Here is a 20,514-nt window from a genome sequence, read left to right on the forward strand (position 1 = left end):
TAAAACTTAAAAATGTCATAAAATGCATATTTTTTATTAAATACCTAATCGGCCATGATCACCTTCGCCCCAAGTAAATAGTTGTCCATCACTAGTAACTGCAGCACTATGTCTATAACCAGCACTAACTAATTCTATTACTTTACCAATAAATGGCCCTTGAATTAATTTTGGTTCTTTGTGTGTAGCTACATCTCCATGCCCTAATTTTCCATAGTCACCTAAATCAAATTTATACTTAAATAAAAATTAAATACATGAATGAATATTTCGTATCAAACCTACCATCTCCCCAACTATACACTTCTCCTGTATCACTCAAGGCTAATGAATGACCATCACAGCCTTTAGATGAGGATACCTGTTTAATCTTGCAATTTATGTTAATACGTTTAGGAACGGGTTGATTAGATGAGTTACCTAATCCCAAGCGACCATAACTATTTTTTCCGCAAGCACTTACACAACCTTTTGTATCTATAATAAATGTGCAATATTGTCCTGCCTCTACTTGTTGTACATCTGACAGAGATCTAACAAGTCTTGGAACATCTGTTACTTCAGTAGCACCTTCAGCGTGTTGATTTGAAGAATTACTCCCCCACATAAATACTTCACTTAAAGGTTGTGGTAATTCAGCAGAATTCTGATTTAATGGAGTACGGACAACAGAAGTTTCTCCAAAACTAACAAGCTAAAATTATAGTTAAATAACTTTAAATAAGCAATACATTATCAAAAAGCCAAAAAAGTTACTTTTTTTCATTAATAATAAAGCAACATCTTTCAGAGGTATGTAATTTCTGGATTTATAACTTTCAAATTCTTCTGATCCAAATGCAAAAGTCAAAATAGATGACATTTCTTCCAAAACTCTATAGAGTTTTTCAAATGGTAAACAAATATCATTAATATTTAAAGCCATATCAATCCATTCCAATAAATAAATAAGAGATTCTCTCTGATAAGCTAATAATAATGATAATTCTGCAAGTTGTTCTTTAACTATACAAATTAAAAGTTTTTATTATAATAAAAGTTGAAAATTATGATAGTTTAATAAAATATAATTTTACCATTCATATTTTGTATGAAATCAGCATTTAAACAATCTTTTACAAAATGCATTACATTATCTAAACAATCCAAACCAAGTTGAGGCAGTTCAGCTTTACTACCCAAAGAAAGTGGATTTAATTCTCTCATAAGAGTTAATGCTGTATTAAGAATTTCTAAGCCCATATTAATGTCTAAAAATATATTAAGTTTAATTAATATTTTATCAATAAAGCAATAATAATCAAAAATATTTTTTAATAATTAACCATTTGAATTTTTGTTTTCCCAACTTTGTTTTAACAATGTAAAAAACATTGTAAGTCCCGTTTTCACAGTTAATTGTATAAGTACTTGTTGTCCAGTTAATTTTACTACTGGCTTTATGGTCTCTTCGATAGAATTTTGTGGTGTCATTGATATTTGAACACTTTTATCTTCCTATAGAAAGAAAAAAAAAACTATCATATCTGTTTAACGAAAAAATTCAATATTAATACCTTAGATGAGTAATATTTCATGTGAAGTATATCATATAAGTTATTCAAAAAAGCTAATTTTTTTTGCAGTCTTTTAGAAAATATCAGACTATCATAATATCTACGAGCAAGTTCATGATGACTTATAATAATTTGTTTTTTTCGCTCATTTAATTTATTTATAGACATGCTCGGTAAAGAATAGACATTTTCTTCAATCTCATATCCAATTCCATTTATACTATGTAATATGTCCATTATATTATCATCTGTACTATTGCAATCAAAGTTGGCTAACTTTGAAACAATTTCTGCATCTGTATCCATATTGAATGATGAAAGGATCTTTGGTATATTTATGTCAATTTCTTCCATTACACTCTAAACATAAATATGATTTATAAGTTTGATTTATGAAAATACATAGTAATAAGATTTTAATTGGTTAGAACTACTTAACTTATGAAATCATTTATAAATATAAAATGTAAATAACATTTTTTGATTATGTTAGTAAAAACAAACTATATATTTTCATATATATTGTACATAATACTATAGATAAATATTTTATCTATAAAATTATATACATATTTATATGAAATACAGAAATGAAATATGAGCAGAGTGTTTGCTTTATGTATTGATGAGTGATGACTATTTAACAATTTAATTTAATCCATTAATTCTAAATTGTATTATAAATGTATTAATTTAATGGTTCATAGACATTTAATGGACCTATTATAAGCCACTGTAAAACTTTTTCTAGGAAAACCATTAGCTCGGTTTTGATTTATTAAAATATTAAATGAATCTTTATGCAACTTGGTATAAATAACATAAAATTATAATTGTATTTAAATGAATTGTAAATTTATAATAACCTACCATCATTTACTGTAACTACTAAATAATAATTATAATTTAAATAAACATATTATAGAAGAAATATAAAATGTTCTTATTATGTAGATTGAGTATAATACAAATATAGTAAACAATATAATTCAAATTTTACTAAGATAAAGTGGTAAAAGGATATTCCAATGAATAAATTCTAAGTAAAACAATTTAATTTAGGTTGGGATAAATCAAAAATAGAAAATTAAATAGTAAAAATTGAATTTTCTTTGATTAATATATCTACAAAAAAATTAGATTTTTAATGAATAGTCATGGTCAAAATTATCTATAGAATAAAGGCAAATAGATACATAAATTTAAAATATTTGTCAATTTACCTTTACATTAATTCCGATCAATAGTATTTTTTAATTACGTATACCTTCATTTTATACATTTCAAATAGTCACAAGTGTCACATAATATTGATTATTTTATACATTAAATTATATTTTACATATTTTGACAAATTAGAAGTTTCAATTTTTTTTCGAAAGATACTATGTAACAAACAGGCAAAAACCAAGAAGTATATTATCAAATATCGACAGAAAAATAGTATGAGTAGTATGATATTATCATCCCTTATTTAATAAACAGGGAGAACTGATAAAATTCAATACCAGTAAAATTAGTATCTTTTTAATAATAAGAGTTGGCAACACTTTTTTAGTTTCCTGACTCGAATAAATGATAACGAGATAATATATTAATATTATGTTAAAGTTAAACATTATATTGAAATCTCTTTATCTTCGAGAAGTGAAAACTGTGAATAATTAATAATTATCATATAATATTTGTTATTTATTACTTAAAGTTAATAGTCTAGTCTTTTATCCAACTTTAAATTTGTTATAAAACGATTGTTTATTTTGTGATTTTGTCGAAAATAATGGAAAAACTGATAAAATTAAAAACTCTTAATTGTCATATAACGTGTAAAATATGTAGAGGATACTTAGTAGATGCCACAACAGTAACAGAATGCTTACATACATGTTTGTACCTAAATTTTATATTCAAACATTTACATTTAAAACATTACAGTTATACTATTTTTTTTTTATTATTATTTAGTTTGCAAGAGCTGTCTTGTGAAACATTTAGAAGAGAATAACAGTTGTCCTACTTGTCAAATTGTCATACATCAATCACATCCATTGCAGTATATAAGTTTTGATCGTACAATGCAGGATATTGTATTTAAATTAGTGCCTGGGCTTCAGTTAGGTATATATAAATACAAATAACTGGAACAATTACAAATAATAAATAAATGTATAAAATATTATAATTTTATATTAGATGAAATTAAACGTGAAAGAGAATTCTATAGAATCAGAGGTCTTCCATACCCAAAAGAAGTCCCAGCTGGTACTGAAATTGATGATGATAAGACAGCTCAAGATCAAGCAGCAGCAGATTCTGACTACCATAGAACAGATGAACAAGTAACTTACTTTTATTCCTTTTGATTGGATATATTTTTATCTATAAAAAAATTTCTCAAAATATTTTATAAACTATTTTTATATCATTAAGGTAAATATCGGATTGGAATGTGTTGCATCTCACTTGAAATCGTTAAAGAAAAAGTTCCTTAGAGTATCATCTCAAGCCACTATTACACATCTTAAAAAGTTCATTGCTGTGAAAGTACTTGACGGATCAGACAAATACAGAGACGTTAGTAACAATTTACTGTATTTCAAATAATATTTTATTAAATATATTTAATATGTTAAAATATGTTTATTGTTTTAATATTTATATATTTTATTTAGATTGATATCTTGTGTAATGATGAATTATTGGGAAAAGATCACACTTTAAAATTTGTATATGTAACAAGATGGAGATTCAGAGAACCTCCTTTAAAACTTCAGTATAGACCGAAATTAGATTTGTAAATTATTTTTTTTTTGATCTGTTAAATTCAGTATTGTATTTTTTACTTATTGTATGTACAACTTTTTTTTAATCTTATGTGTAATGTAAATTTTAATAAAAAATCTTAATTTATTGAAAGTAAATTTTAAAGTTTTTAATATTACTGTTAAATGAAATACATTTAAATTTTTTTAATGCTAAATCTTAAAAATATGTATTGTGTATAATATATATATATATATATTATTTATACCAGTCTTAAATTAATATATTTGTATATAATATAAAATTAATTGAATGAGTTTTGTTTTTTATATTAAGTATGTTTTTCGACCAAAAATTAGTAAAATGAATATAAAAGATCATATCAACATTGTTTAATTACTTATTATTTATACATATTTTTACAAAGGTTTAATAATATTTTTTATTAATACATGTTAATACATGTTTTGCATTTAATTAGTTTTATTGTATTTTTTGTACTGATATAGAGTGTAAATTATGATTACAATTATTTTAGATAATTGTGTTAATGTCCCTTGTATTTATTTATTTTTGTATTATTATTATTTATAAGCTATTCAATATAATATAAAATGTACAATTTTTTATACTTAATGTAAGTAATGTTGCTCATTACATAAAATAAGTCACTCATTATTCGTTAACAACATTTTCAACAATTTAGGAATTAAACATATACATCATATATGATATAGATATATTTATTTTTAATTACGTACATATTATTTGTCATGTAATTATACTTGATACAAATGTTTTTTAATTAATTTTTAAAGTATCTTAAATTTACTCATTAAAATAAATATATTTATTATTTATTAATTACTAGCTTTTTGAGGGACTAAAAATATATTCTACAAATTAAAACTATAGACTATAATCTAAATTTATTTCACTCTCTTTGGTGAATACTGAGTGACTAAACTTACCCTTAATATTGTATCTACATGTGATTTCTATCATATAAACACACAATAGCACAAATAACTGTATAAGTATTACAAATACATTACCTATCTAATTTAGATGGGTACTGTAGCAGGTGATGGTCATAGGTGTGAGCATGGGACGGTTGAGCTCTGGCTCGACCAGAATCCTTTTAAAGGCATAATAAAATTTCAACCAGATACTAATACTAAATCATTTCATTCATAGCTAGATTATATGAAAGCAAATAATTACATAAAATAATTTAATGAATCTCACTATACTGAAATTATTCAGTCTAATACCAGTTACAAATTGTTCCTGCAAATGGGTATTTTCTGAATAACCGATAGTAAAAATTAAATTAAGGAGTACTATATATCAAGACCAACTTGATAGTTAATTATTAATGTTTCCTTGACCAAAACTTACATATTTACATACCTAGTCAATGACAAATTCAAAAGTATGAGAAATCGGAAAATTAATTTATAATTCTTTAATTAAAATATAATATTATGCATATACAATTTTTTGTACATTAAACCAAGTTTTTTTTTTTAATTTTGTGTCTTCTCATTTTATACATAATTGTATTTATATCTTTTTATTTTTAACTTCAAAAATATATGTCTAGAAATGAGTACATTAATGCTGTGTACACATTAAACTTAATTAAATTTACAATTATAATGTACATTAATATGTTAAAAAAAATTAGGCACACATCAAGTATTGGGGCATTAATTGTTCCAAGCTAGACCAAAAATTGAAGTATGCACACGTCTTATGGTGATAGTGGATCGTAGGTTAAAGTTGTGCAAATTATAGATACTTCAGATATTTGAATATGAGTACATGAAAATTGTCCTATTTAATGTAACAAAATCAGTGTTTACTGAAACCACCTATCTTAGATTTAATAGTAAGCAATACTGTTTGCAACAAATATCTGTGCATATCTAACACATAAACATTGCAAATTTTATATTCGAAACAATTCTGAAATGCTTACGACTTTCATAAATAACCTATAATAATCTAAGTGATATATTTTACTAATTAACTTAGTAACATAAATACAATACATCATAGCAATGGTATATCACAACTTCAATCTATGTAGTACAAATTTCAAATTTGTTTATTTTTAAATAAAAATATTTAAATTTATCATATAGTTGGATCAATAGTAAATATTTGTTTATGATGACATTTAAAAAATATAAGGGGTGATCCGTTTAACATTATTATATTCAAAATCAATAGCATAAATAATACTTTTGCACTATTCTAAGTAGTTTCAAAACAAATTTATGACAAATTAAATTTTTATTATTTTTTTAACAAGATACATTTTAATTTCATACTTTGAAACAAAATATTATTTGAAGTATTTCGATTTACAAAATTCAAATATTGAACAAGTATTTTAAGTTTAAATGAATGGAATAGTATACATGCAGAATACTACTTCACTCCACTCATCTAAACTTAAAAGCTTAAAATATTTATAGCTCTAATTAATCTAATTAAATTTAAATTTTTATATATCAAAGAACTCCAAAAATTCTGCTTTGCAATAAGAAATAAAATATTATTTATTTTAATTAGTGTTATATTTTAACAACTTAAAACTATTAAAAAAAGTTATTTCACAAACATTGTTTTTAAATAATAAGTGCCTTACATTAAACGGTTCACACAGTATATATTGTGCATTCGGTGCCACTATATTCTTGAATGTTTTAGGTATACAAATCTATTATATGCACCTATATCATTTCACATTCACTAAAATAAAATACTTATATGCTTCTATTCAAAATGTAATTAAATTTAACTGTACATCATAATATTTAGTTTCATAATTTAAAAACTGTATTTAACAGCTTTTTAAACTTTAATTACATATTTCAATACTTTTTAAACATATAAGATTAAATTTAAAAAAAAGTCGTGATAAAATTCTACCAGTGTTATATGATACTAAACATCAAACATTGATAAAATAAAATTGAAACAGTTAAGTATGTCTAAATAACTTTCTAAGTAACTCAATGATCAATCCAAAAATACAAATGTCATACAGTATGATAAGTAATCTTTTAACTTCATTAAATTTCAGTGCAGGATAACATCAAGATTTTAATCTTGATGGTAAGAATTAATAACAAATCATCATATTTAAAACAGATGTTAACAGATATTTTCTCAACATAATTTAACCAATAATAAAATTTTTCTTTCTGATATACTTATTCTAATGGATATAAACATGGAATTGTTTAGCAATCCTCAAAATAAATGGAATAAGAAACATTAAACTTACATATATTATATAAAATATAATCAGTTCTAAAGTAATAAAAAATTTGACGTGTATCAAACAGGTAATAAGAACTACTAAATTTTAAATAACCCTATAATGTATTATAAAAGAATATAGTACATATCTTCAAACTTACATTTTCTAGAATTAATTTAAATTTACTATTCACTAAAAATATTTATTATTTTATTCAATTATAAACAACAAAATTTGAAATTTCAGTTTTATAAAAAAAATAAAAATAATGTTAATATTTACTGTCTATTATTACATTACAATTTATAAATTAATTTTGAGTATACAAAGATACAATATTTACACCCAACATTAAATGATAAAAAAAAAAAGTATATTAAATTTATTTATAATAAATTACAAATGCACAAAACTATTGTATATAAAAAAATATATTTATATAATTCAGTTATTTAGGTTTAGTTTCTTGATCAGTAACATACCTAATATAAACATTGTTTTCAGGTATAGGATCTGGATGTGTGTCTTGTTCATACATATAAGAACTGCCAATAGCTAAAGATGAACCTTAAATAAAAATACTATTTATTTATTAAACTGAAAACTAATAAATAAAATATAAATACAAATATTTTAAAATAAGTTATATTGTTAAAGTATTATACAAAGTTATAAAAATTATTAAAGGATTATAATAAAAATATAAACCTGCTATATTAGAGCATTATAGTCATTATTAACAAAAAATAAAATGAATAAATAACATTTTACTCACCATCGTGACTAAAGCACAGAGATGTGATTCCTGTATTATAACGATGAAATTGGCACAATCTTTTTTTATTAAAACCATCCCAAATATTCACATATCCATCTGAACCACCCGTGGCAAATGTATTAAATACTTGATGAAAACTAATAACATAAAAAATTTATAAATATTAGAAAAAGAAAAAACACAAATGAAGTGTATAAGTATATTCCTCTTTGCTCACTCTTTGACACGTATAAAATTTATTGAAAAATCAAATTTCACTACTTAATTTTACATAAATATTCAATAAAATGCATGTTTATATTATAATATGGTTTTAAATTATATTATTAAATACATTTGGTTTTTATATGATAACAGTTTAATATAACTATTAATAAATATTTCGTTCATTAAAAATGTTAAATTTTCGTTTATTTAAATTTTTAAAATAAATATTAGACTATTTATTATCAAGAACATCTTTACTTAATAAAAAATAATTAGATATTTCTAATAATTGTATTTTAAGAAATTTATTCACAACAATATCTGGATATGTAATTAACAATAAAATATAGGTTTCCTAAAGTAGAACTAAAATACACCCATTATCCGACATGTTCCAAATAAAAGGCAATACAAACTTGTAAATAGATATCATGTTTTATTTAAGTAAGTTATTATATTATTATAAAACTTTATTATTAAAGTTCCGTGAAAAAATTAATAACTAAACAAATTTTAATTTGATAAATACAAAAAATTATTACCTGATAGCATTTACAGGGTAAATGCATTCAATATCATTATCTTTAATTCTGTGACATTTAAAAGCATATTTTTTCTTTTGAATTTCTGGAGCTGTATCAAAATATTCTACAGCTACTCTTCCCTCAATACTACTTAACACATATCCTTGTTTATTTGGTGAACAACGTATACATCTTGTTTGAAATTTTAAATTTGATTCTCTTCTTTGCATTATATATGCAGTGTTTCTTAAATCCCAAACAAATACTTTCCGCCCGGCAGTACCAACTACAAGTTTTTCACCTACATTACTCATGGTAAAAACCTAAATAAAATAAAAGATGGGTTAGCTACTGACATAGAGCTAAATAATAATTACAAATTTTAATGAAAATATATAACACATACTTTGTCTGGTTGGAGGAGAGTACCAACACATTGAGATGATCTAGTATCCCACATCTTAACGTTACCATCCCAACCACCAGATAAAACTACATTAACTTCATTAGAATACTCAACACAACGTATTGCATTATCGTGTGAGCCTAGGACACTTTCTGAAATATAATATTGGTTAAATTTATGTGTGAAATATTTAAATTTAGTTAATAAATATTTACCTGAGTTACTATTCAAATCATACATTTTTAACTTGTTATCAAGACCCCCACTAAATGAATGAACTGCATCCTATTATAAATTAAATATTTATTTAAGTATGTAATATAATATGTGATTAGATTCTTCTATTACACACAAACTTATCATAAATGTATAACTTAAATCTTGTTATTAAAATGTATAATATATAATCAATTTAATAATTAATATTATTAATTATAGTAACTATACCTGGAAGCTAACATCCAATACTGGCCGATCGTGTGTATATTTTGTGCGCATGCTATTCGCCTGAACATCATAAAGTCGAACTGAACAGTCCCAAGATGATACTAACAAAAATTGAGATGAATTAGGTCCAAATTTTACAGACGATATTCCATCTTCTGGCGGATTCTTAAGTCTAAACTCTGATCTTGACTCGCCTATCATATTTAACTAGAAGATATATAATATAAAATTTATTTAAATGAGAAATGCTTAAGTATATTATTGAATTATAAAAACGATTTCAAAAATATTGTTTCTGTTTAAAAATATTTTCTAACTATTGTAATATGATTTTTGTATTAATCGCTTATCTAAGTATTAAATAATCGAATACTGTTAACAACAATATACGTATATAAACTCAAATTAAAAAAAAATAATAATAAGTTATTCTTAGTATTTAGTAAACATATTATAGGTAATTAAAACGTAAGTTATAACTGTCAAAAGTTAAAACTCATAGCAGGAGCAGAAATTAGATTAAATCAACAAATAACAATATGAGCAAACTATAACATTCAAATTTGAATTATATTTTTGAGGTTATATATATATTATTATAAAGCCGTATAACGATTTATGAATACGACATAGAGAATCGAGAAAATACATAAGCTCCAAACGACAAAAGTACCGCAAAAACTCGGAAAAAAAAAATTTAATAAAATATATCATGGTACAGCCGGTACAGGTACACTTTATGTCAGTGTCTAACCTAACCTAACCGGCTATCATTCATAATTTAAAATTCTGTTTATGGAATATTGGATCACAAATTCTTCTGACTTAAAAATTTTTGAACATAATATGTATTTAAATTTTGCGCATGCGCAACACGACTTCATTTTTTTATTACAACTGTCAACTCTTATTTTAAATACCATTGACGGATGAATTGATTATTTTTAAGTTATTTTAATTTATTTACCATCCAACCCTCTTATAAAAAAATCTAACAATTCCTTCGATTCCGGGTAATCCCGCTAGACGTCTTAAACGTAACTGGTGTCGACGTGTCGTGACCTGCTAAATGCATGAATACTAGAAAATCCTCTTATTAAACTGAAACAAAATAGGTAGTGTCATCAATGGGTGGCTTCTTCCGTCATACTTTTCATGTTTTATTACTCTTATAAAATTTACTTATTGTTCTTTGAATAGATTGTAAATATCTTGTAAAAATAAAAAAAAAATAAAAAATTTTAATTTATAAATTTGTCTTGTAAATTCACTTGGTTAAGTGAGAGTTAAATTGAAAAATATTTAATTTGAATTTGAACATTTATTTTTTTTTATTGTACATTTGAACATTAAATCTACCTAGTCTTCTAAATACCATGAAATGATGCAATCAGAATAGGTAGGTAGGTAAGAGGTAAGTATCTATTATTATTTTAGGAGTATGCCTTAATTGATGTTAACATTCGTAATAAATAGTTACTACTTACTGCTAGTATACTATAATTTTCATTCTAAAAAAAAAATATACATGCATTATTTTATTCTTCGAGGCTCAAATTAAATTTATTTTTTAAAGCCCAAAAGCAGGATTTTTCATAATGGATAGGGTTATATTATACTTCAGAACTCTTGCAGAAGTAAACTTTCTTTTATTCAATAAAATCAGTAATTATAATGGCCTAGATGCAAAAAAGGTAATATGAAGAGGAATTTAACCCTCCCCTTGCACATACGCCTGACTAAGTTACTATAAAAACTATATTAAATTTGAATTTAATAAGAATCATCATACCTTTATATATATTACAGTAAAAATGACTCTACGGACGAGGACGTCTGAATACCTATTTTGCAGCTGGACTAAATTTTGAGGGTTATTTTATGTTATGTTAGACATAGATAATAGATTCTCGCGAAAGTAATGCGAAAGCTGATCCCGCAGCGTCGTCAGTTCATTTGGAAGAAAAAGATACCTATATTAGATTCTAAATAAGGCGTTCAATGTACCAATTTATTTTATAATAATGTGTGTTTTTCGTATATATTTATAAGTACTATAAATAGGTACACCGTATACTGTTTATAGACATTTAGTAGGTACTAAATAAACGAAATACTTTGACTCTCAATATCAATGATTTTTTTCTGATAGAAAAATTAATCTAAATAGTATATACTATTATAGTGTATGCCTTATGAATTCTTTATCGGAAGTCAAAATTAAAAATTTCTAGTACGTTTAAAAGTAATAACAGAAAAAAAAAATTTTGAGAAAACTGGAAATTTTACACAAAATCGGTTTTCTAATTAGTTTGCTCAGTTTGCTGTAGAGTGTAGGTACCTAATTAAAAATACGAGTAGGTAACCGAAGTTGAACCTTGAAGTCCTCAATAGATATTTATAATAAAATATTTTAAATATGATAACAATTTTAAAATATTTTTACTCTTTTAAGCTGATTTATAAACACTTAGAATTTTTAAAAAAGTTTTAGTTTTTTTTTAATGAAAATAAATGTCAATAAAAAAATTGTTCATGGGTCAAATACCTAGAAACTTTAATGCAAATTTTCTCCTAATAATTATAGCTCTTTAAAAATATTGAAGATACATTAATAGTATTAATAAATAATGATATATTGATATGTAAATACGGTTTCTTTAAAACTTTTCGATTTCTAATTTTTAAATGTAATTTTTGGAACAAATGTCTATTCGAACAAAACTGTTTTCGAACAAACTTCGTAGGGATTCTATATTAATTTTTGTTGTCAAGGATTCTATGCGACCAAGGAGTATATTATTATTGTGTGTGAGATTGATAATAATAATAATAATAATAATAATGATAATTTTATAGTGTCACAAACTTAGTATAAAGATATAAAAAAAAAGTATAAATTACAATGGTTCAATGTTCACCAATTCACCAAAGAAAATTTTATTCAGATATACACACATAATTTTAATGAGTTAATGTGAATCACTAATCTATGATACTATGACTTAAAATTAAGATGTTTGGTTTAATACATTAATTTTATTGTGTTTCTGTAGTTTCAAGTTTATACATTTACAAAATACATATTATTATGTAGATATTTCTAATAATTTATGAGTTATGATCTAAACTGTTTATAGATTCTAATGCTTTTTATTTCATTTTTATTTTAATATTAGTTGTTAAATTTTCAAATCACTTATTTAAGTTTAATTAACGTCAGTTATATAATAATAATTTATTTATTTAATCATGGCTGACTCGGGACAATTTAAAAAGGTAAGATATTATCTATTTTTGTATAACATATCTATTTACAATAATAGAAATACAACATTTATTATAAATAATTAGGTGGTACAAAATTGTTTTTTTTTTAAAATTATTTTTTGCGTACTACTTAATTTTATGTTTAATGTTTATTACTACTTGTATGTATTTAATTCCAAAATAATTTTTTCTAGGGTTTTAATTTAGTATACTGAGAGAAAATTATTTAGATTATACATGAATATACTTGACATTTAAACTGTTTAAAGAAAAGTTATTTGAGAGTTTAATATCAAATAATTATTTTAATTACATATAATGTAATTATATTTAATAATCTAAAAAATAATTGATTTCCATTCCAAAAGAGTTTTCATATAGAACTCCATCAGTTCTATAAAAATGTTTTCCTTTTCACCTATTCCATTATATGGGAGATGTGCGTTGACGAATGAAAACTAGGCACTGTCTGTCTGGTGTATTTTTATTTAGAACAAAGTATAATTATTATCGAATACATATTAGAAACTTAAATCTACATACCTAAAATTATTGATTGAAATAAAATGTAAATTATAAAAAATAATACATTTTTTGATGTAATATTTTTGAATACTCTGTTCAAACTTTAAAGTGAATTATAGAAAAACTATCTGATATTTTTTTTAATATTTATTAATTTGAGGTTATTATATGACATTTTATGAGGTGAACAATTCATAAAAAGTAGTGTTAGTAAAATAGTGAGATTAATTAATTTTAAACTGAAAGTTTGGGTAATAGTTAAGATATTTTGGATATCATTTGATATAAATTCATGACAATTGAATCAGATAACCAATAAATAAATTCATATTTTATTTCCCGATAGAATTAAAAACAAATTAATTAAAAAATATATAAACTATTATTTCATTTTGAATAGTACATAGCAGAACAAAAGCTCAAAGCATTTTCTATCGGAGCAATGGGAAAAACTCAGCCTTCAAAAAAAGAATTAAATGAACAAAAAAAAAAGGAAGAAGAACATGCTGCTGCTCAAGTAATTATAATAATTTATTTTACAATAATATTCAGCTGCTTGGATTTTCTATTAACAAAAATTATGGTTCTATTGTCATTTAATTTTACAGGCCTTTGAAGAGTTTGTAGCAACTTTTCAAAATGAAGGGAAAAAAAATAGTAAAGTTTGGGTTAAAGCTGGTACATATGATGCTGGAAAGAGACGTAAAATTTTATATATATATATTTAACTTTAATCGTTTGATACTAATGATTTATATCACATATATAGAGGAGGATACTCGAGAAAAAGGTAAATTATACAAGCCTCAAGCTAGAGGAAATGCAGACTCAGATAAAGCAGATGACCTTTCTCGTTTTATGGGTGAACGTAAAAATGAAAGAATGCTTACAAAAAAAAAAAAAGAAGGTGAAAAGAAAAAAAGTAATCTAGAATTGTTCAAAGAAGAACTAAAAATGTAATTATATAACTTATCATTCTTATATTTTTGTATTTATTTTTTGAATAATTAAATACATTTTAACAATTTATTTATTTTTGTGGAATTAATAGGATTCAAGAAGAAAGAGAAGAAAGACATAAATTCAAAGGAGTTTTACAAAAAACTATTGAAGATCCTGAAATTAAGAGTAGTACATAATATATCTAAATATATTAAATAATTAAATAATGTTTTTAAACGTTTCTTTAGATTTAATAATGGTTGAACCTGATGAAATCAAAGGTTCATTTGATTCAGGCGATCCAAATACTACAAATTTATACTTAGGAAACCTTAATCCTAAAGTAATGCATAAAATATCTTTAGTTATTTACGTGAATAAATGTTACTATTGTAGATTTATTATTTATAGATTACTGAAGCTCAGTTAATGGAAGTTTTTGGCAAATATGGACCTTTGGCAAGTATTAAAATAATGTGGCCTAGGTCTGATGAAGAAAAAGCAAGAGGGCGTAACTGTGGTTTTGTAGCTTATATGAGTCGTAAAGATGGTGAAAGAGCATTAAAAAATTTAAATGGTATTTAATTATTTTTATTATTATACATAAATTCAAGTATTTTGTAATTTTCAGGGAAAGATGTTATGTCATATGAAATGAAAATGGGTTGGGGTAAAAGTGTACCTATACCACCTCACCCAATTTTTATTCCACCAGCTTTATTAGCTATAACATTGCCACCTCCTCTTTCTGGATTACCATTCAATGCTCAGCCTATTTTGCCTCAAAAAGAAAAAAAGGTAAAATTTATGTGTTATAAGTTATATAATATATAACATTAAAAGAATAATTTAAATTCAAAGTTTTATAACAAAACTTATTAAACTAAGATCTTTATTTATTTATTTTTCAATACTTATTATTTATTTACTTAAAATAATAATAATTATTTTGAAAAGTATACACCTTAAACAAAAATTAGATCATTAATTTAAATAAAATACTAAAAATTAAAAATAGTTATTGTTATACAACCTAATGATTTTAATTTTAGAATCATGGACGAACACGACAAGATGGAGGATATTTTGATAGAAGTCAACCAATTGAAAAGGTATTGCACAATTTTAAAAGATTTTACTGTTTTTGATTCTATAATTTACTCAATCCGACTTTCTTAAATACTGCTCAAATATCTATGCAGCTGGCAGGCAAAAGATGATAGATTATAAATAATATTGTCGGATCGAGTTTAAAATGTTCAATTATTGATAATTAATAATCAATCTATAAAAAATAATAAAATATGTAATTATTAAATAATTTATTTTAATTTATCTAAATAATACATCAATCATTTTGTTTTATATCAATTTGCTTTTTTGTGACAGATTTTACCGCAGACTATCATTAAAGTTGTTATTCCCACAGAAAGGTAACATTTCATTTTTTTGATGTAAATTAATTAACAAATTATGAGAAGATGTTCCCTTTATTATCGATGTCAGGCTGTTGAAGCAAAATGAAAAACTAAAAAAACATAAAATTATAAACTAAAAATGTATTTTTTATATTATTACTTTAAACATTTTTTTTTAGAAATTTGCTTATGCTTATACATCACATGATTGAATTTGTTATACGGGAAGGTCCATTATTTGAAGCTATGATAATGAATAAAGAGTTGAATAATCCTATGTTTCAGTGAGTATCTTAATTAGATTCTTTACTTTATGAAGATAATTTTATATACTATAATTATTATATATTATTACTTGATTTTATTATTTTCAGATTTTTGTTTGACAATTGTTCACCAACTCATATATACTATAGATGGAAGCTATTTTCTATGTTACAAGGTGATTCTACTAAAGAGTGGCGCACTGATGAATTCCGTATGTTTAAGAATGGATCAATTTGGAGACCACCACCAATGAATCCATATACTGTTGGTATGCCAGAAGAACTTGTTCCTGAAGAAGATTTAGTAACAAGGACTAAAGGAACTTTAAGTGTATCACAAAGAGAAAGATTTGAAGAACTTATAAGAAATATGACACCTGAGCGGTTAAAAGTAGCTGAAGTCATGGTATTTTGTGTAGAACACAGTGATGCAGTAGAAGAAATTTGTGATTGCATTCAAGAATCATTATCTAATGCTACAACTGCACTACATAAAAAAGTGAAAATATAAAATAATCAAACTATGCTATAAAAATATTTAAATTAATAAATATTTATATATATTTTTAATCTAGATTGCACGGCTTTATTTGATATCAGATGTTCTACATAATTGTAGTTTAAAAGTTATAAATGCAACACAATTTAGAAAAGGGTATACTTTTTTTTTTATTGTAAATATCTCAAAGTATTTAAAATGCTTTACTTAATACTTTTACAATAGATTTGAAACAAGATTGATTCCCATAATGGAAGAAGCACTTAAAACTTATAAGAGTTTAGATTCTCAAAGTCAAGCTGATGGTTTTAAACACCGTGTCATGCAAATTTTTCGTGCATGGGAAGACTGGGATATTTATCCAAAAGAATTTTTGTTTAAATGTCAAAATACTTTTCTTGGGCTGTCGATAAATGAGGTAAGTCTTTGTTTATGTAAGTTGTGTTCATATTTTACTATTATTTTAAATTTCTAGATACCTCAAGAATTGATTAATTCTCGTGAAGAATCGCAATATAATACAAATTCAAAATCTATCGATGAATCTGAAAATATTGATGGAGCACCTTTATCTGACACTGAAAATCTAGATAATGAGGATTTAGATGGTATACCTTTAGATGGTGCTACATTGTTGAAACATGCATATGATGACACACCTCCTGGTGATACAGATATTGATGGTATACCATGTAAGTTGTCTATTATATTTAAATTTAATGTAGTTTTTAATCAAAAAACAAAAAATTAAAAATACTTGTCAATTGAATTGTATATATTACACAAAAAACAAAACAACATAAGGTTTTCATTATTATATTTTAAAAATGATTAACATCATTGTATAAAAATTATCAATGTTGTATAGTATTAGAGGATGATATTGAAGGTGTGCCATTAGCGGAAGAGTCAGTAGGTAAAAATATCAAAGCAGCTGCATTTGTTCCATCTAGATGGGAAACTGTAGACCCCCACGAAGCTGAAGAACAAGCAATGACTACTAGCAAATGGGAGATGTTAGAAAGAGAAAATAAAAATTATAATAGTGAGTCCATCGATCAAGATTCACCAGATGATGACCTTAATGAAACGAGGTATTTTAAAATCATTAGTATTATTTGTTGCAATAATCACAGGTTCATAAACTTGAATTTTAGATATATAACAAGTATTATAGTTTTAGTGGATCGTAAACATTATATTTTGAACACAAACTTTTTAAAAAAATGATAAATTAATTTGAATTTAATAATAATTATAATAAGTAGATATTTATATGTATATAATTTATATGTTATACTATTATTAATTATTATTTAAATCATGAAAATATAAGATAATATGTCTCAAAAAGCAAGCTTGAGTAGGTAATAACTATACTTTTATAATATAACTATAAAATTATTAAAAATTAGCACATCTTCACTTTTAAATAAATAGATAATAAATCTTTATTTTTTTTTTTTAACATACTTTTATAAAACTAATTACATTGTATCATATACTAAAATATTGATTATTTAATTTTAATTACTCACAAACTAGTAATTAAAGAGCAAAAGAAAACAACAGCTTAATTTTAATAATGTTATCAAAGATTTCATGTTTTTCAAAAGTGAGCTGTGCCAATAAAAATATTGGAAACATTTAGTTCAAATATATTTTAATTTTCATTGGTACATGGTCAAATTTTAATTCTTTTAAAAAGCAAGTCGAAAAACTATCAATTTTTCAATTGATTTTTAGAGAAAATACTGATGATCGAAGAGCTAAATTAAGAGAAGTAGAAGTAAAAGTCATGCAATATCAAGATGAATTAGAATCTGGCAAAAGAGCATTAAAAGGTGGATGGAATATTTATCAACAAGTGGAACATTATAGACGTAAACTACTTAAAAAAGTTCAAAAATCCCCGGTAAGTTGATTGATTTTTGTTAATTTTTTTTAATTTCAACATTTAATATGATTATAAGTTTATGTTTTGTATTCTGATTAAAGTTTACTAATAAATAATTGTAGTTACTATATTTTTATAATTTACTTCTTAGTTATTTACTAATGGTAATTAAGTCATACTATAGGTATATCCTTACTGTTTTACTGGCATATATTAAAACTGCATGGTTAGAGAAGGATACAAGGTTTTGCTTAAAAATTGTGATACATTTTTTTATAAAGTAAAATAAATGTATATTATTTATATTTTACTTTGGACACTGAATGGAATACTTCCCAATATTTTATAATATTATGTTGTCAGAATGTAATTGGATTGATAATTTTTTTTTGTAATAGGAAAAGGAATTGAAATTGGAAAAAGATAAAAAAGATAAAGATAAAATTAGTAAAAGATTAAGTCCTGATGATGACTATCGTGATAGTAAGAAAAAGAAACGATCTAGAAGTCCTTCCAATAGTCCAGCATATAGTAAATGGTCATCTCATAGTATAAGGTAAATGTTAATTAATTGTATATTCTATACTTTAATTACATCATATGTTATTTTAGAAGTGATAGTTTAAGTCCTCCTTCAAGAAAAAGACCAAATTCACCTCAGCGTAATAATAAAAAATCAAGAATATCACCAATTGATTCTCCTCGTTCATTGTCAAGAAGAAGAGATCGAGAACGTGATGAAAGGCATAACTATCGACACAAAAGATCACATTCACGTTCACCTCATCGACATCATGTACATACACCTCCAACATCTATGTCACACACATCACGAAAGCACAAACACAAATATTGATAAAGATTTCATTGAGTACTGAATAATATTATTTTGTCATAATGTTTTTCCTATATTTATATATACAGTTCTTATAAATAATTTGACTAATAATTTTGTCAATTCATAGAATTATTACTAAATTATACAAATAAAATAGATTTTAATAATCAAATAAATTTCCTTATAAATGTTACAAGTTAGTCTTAACTTTCAATTTGTGACCTAATTTTATAAAGATTTTTTTTTTAAATACTTCTATAATTATGAATAGTGATGGCTCTATTTTTAAATTTTTCAATCTTCAAAATGTAAAAAGTTAATTTAAGACTCCATTTTATTTTATTATTAATGCATTTAGTTAAAATAAAGTATTACATCTATTTAAACATTTTAAAACAAAATTAAAGTGTTAAGCGTCATTGGTTTAGGTTTAAACTTTTGCTTGTACATACATGACTTAACTTCAAAACTTTAACTTTTTCAGTGTTGTAAAAGTTCTACGAATTCCATTGTCCTTTTTACATGTATATGTATAAAAGAGTGTTTATTAAATATTTACAGTCTATACATATTATGTACAATAAGACAAAAGTAAATCTGGTCAGTTATTGGATATAAATGATTATGAATGGCAAAAAGGAAGACTAGTTAAATTAGGTTATATTAGTTGGATAAGGTTACTGAATGTGAACTGTATTCCTTAATTTATTAAGCATAAAAATAATAATCAAATAACAGCCAATAATTATAATAATAATGATAATTTTATTAATCCACAAATATTAATAATGCTAAATAGCTATTAGGAACTCTCGATAATATTGATCAATAAACCAATAAATAGTATAAAATTAATATAAACCTTTGGCTGCTATAATTAATGTAGTTTATATGAATGCGA

The 20,514-nt window shown here is 23.9% G+C and overlaps 4 protein-coding genes across 5 annotated transcripts in view; 2 read left to right on the top strand and 2 right to left on the bottom strand.

The window, feature by feature from the left end:
* The window catches only part of LOC112594291 (probable E3 ubiquitin-protein ligase HERC1), a 30,124-nt gene extending 27,299 nt beyond the window's left edge, over window positions 1-2,825 (bottom strand). The window contains exons 1-7 of the mRNA XM_025339000.1: window positions 2,780-2,825; window positions 1,557-1,916; window positions 1,326-1,497; window positions 1,077-1,250; window positions 758-1,005; window positions 286-694; window positions 45-221 (exon numbers count right to left, since the gene is read on the bottom strand). Coding sequence (XP_025194785.1) covers window positions 45-221; window positions 286-694; window positions 758-1,005; window positions 1,077-1,250; window positions 1,326-1,497; window positions 1,557-1,910 — 1,534 coding nt within the window. The 5' untranslated portion in view covers window positions 1,911-1,916; window positions 2,780-2,825. The remainder of the gene's footprint in view (window positions 1-44; window positions 222-285; window positions 695-757; window positions 1,006-1,076; window positions 1,251-1,325; window positions 1,498-1,556; window positions 1,917-2,779) is intronic.
* A 379-nt stretch (window positions 2,826-3,204) lies between these two features.
* On the top strand, window positions 3,205-4,422 carry LOC112594420 (polycomb group RING finger protein 3). Its single transcript, XM_025339188.1, has 5 exons — window positions 3,205-3,442; window positions 3,522-3,674; window positions 3,750-3,895; window positions 3,987-4,130; window positions 4,229-4,422. The coding sequence occupies exons 1-5, from the start codon at window positions 3,337-3,339 to the stop codon at window positions 4,352-4,354; spliced, it is 675 nt and encodes a 224-aa protein (XP_025194973.1). The 5' UTR covers window positions 3,205-3,336; the 3' UTR covers window positions 4,355-4,422.
* Window positions 4,423-7,973: 3,551 nt separating this feature from the next.
* Window positions 7,974-10,242, bottom strand: LOC112594392 (mitotic checkpoint protein BUB3). The gene is made up of 6 exons (XM_025339153.1): window positions 9,959-10,242; window positions 9,727-9,796; window positions 9,512-9,663; window positions 9,124-9,428; window positions 8,372-8,511; window positions 7,974-8,163 (listed from the first exon to the last, which is right to left on the bottom strand). Exons 1-6 carry the CDS (start codon window positions 10,157-10,159, stop codon window positions 8,045-8,047), a joined length of 987 nt encoding a protein of 328 aa, XP_025194938.1. The 5' UTR covers window positions 10,160-10,242; the 3' UTR covers window positions 7,974-8,044.
* Window positions 10,243-13,029: 2,787 nt separating this feature from the next.
* On the top strand, window positions 13,030-19,697 carry LOC112594428 (U2 snRNP-associated SURP motif-containing protein). 2 transcript variants are annotated; one of them, XM_025339203.1, is made up of 19 exons: window positions 13,030-13,237; window positions 14,154-14,270; window positions 14,362-14,455; window positions 14,523-14,709; window positions 14,805-14,884; window positions 14,944-15,038; window positions 15,107-15,272; window positions 15,327-15,493; window positions 15,748-15,807; window positions 16,085-16,128; window positions 16,293-16,397; window positions 16,488-16,878; window positions 16,955-17,034; window positions 17,104-17,296; window positions 17,354-17,570; window positions 17,747-17,972; window positions 18,625-18,793; window positions 19,174-19,331; window positions 19,388-19,697. In XM_025339203.1, exons 1-19 carry the CDS (start codon window positions 13,211-13,213, stop codon window positions 19,629-19,631), a joined length of 2,820 nt encoding a protein of 939 aa, XP_025194988.1. In that variant the 5' UTR covers window positions 13,030-13,210; the 3' UTR covers window positions 19,632-19,697. The 2 variants fall into 2 exon arrangements, with proteins under 2 accessions (XP_025194988.1, XP_025194989.1); XM_025339204.1 differs by having other exon boundaries at window positions 14,805-14,881.
* Window positions 19,698-20,514: the final 817 nt, after the last annotated feature.

The sequence above is a fragment of the Melanaphis sacchari genome, unplaced genomic scaffold (assembly GCF_002803265.2).
Source record: "Melanaphis sacchari strain LSU unplaced genomic scaffold, SCAv2.0 Contig22_pilon_pilon, whole genome shotgun sequence".
Taxonomy (NCBI): Eukaryota; Metazoa; Arthropoda; class Insecta; order Hemiptera; family Aphididae; genus Melanaphis; species Melanaphis sacchari.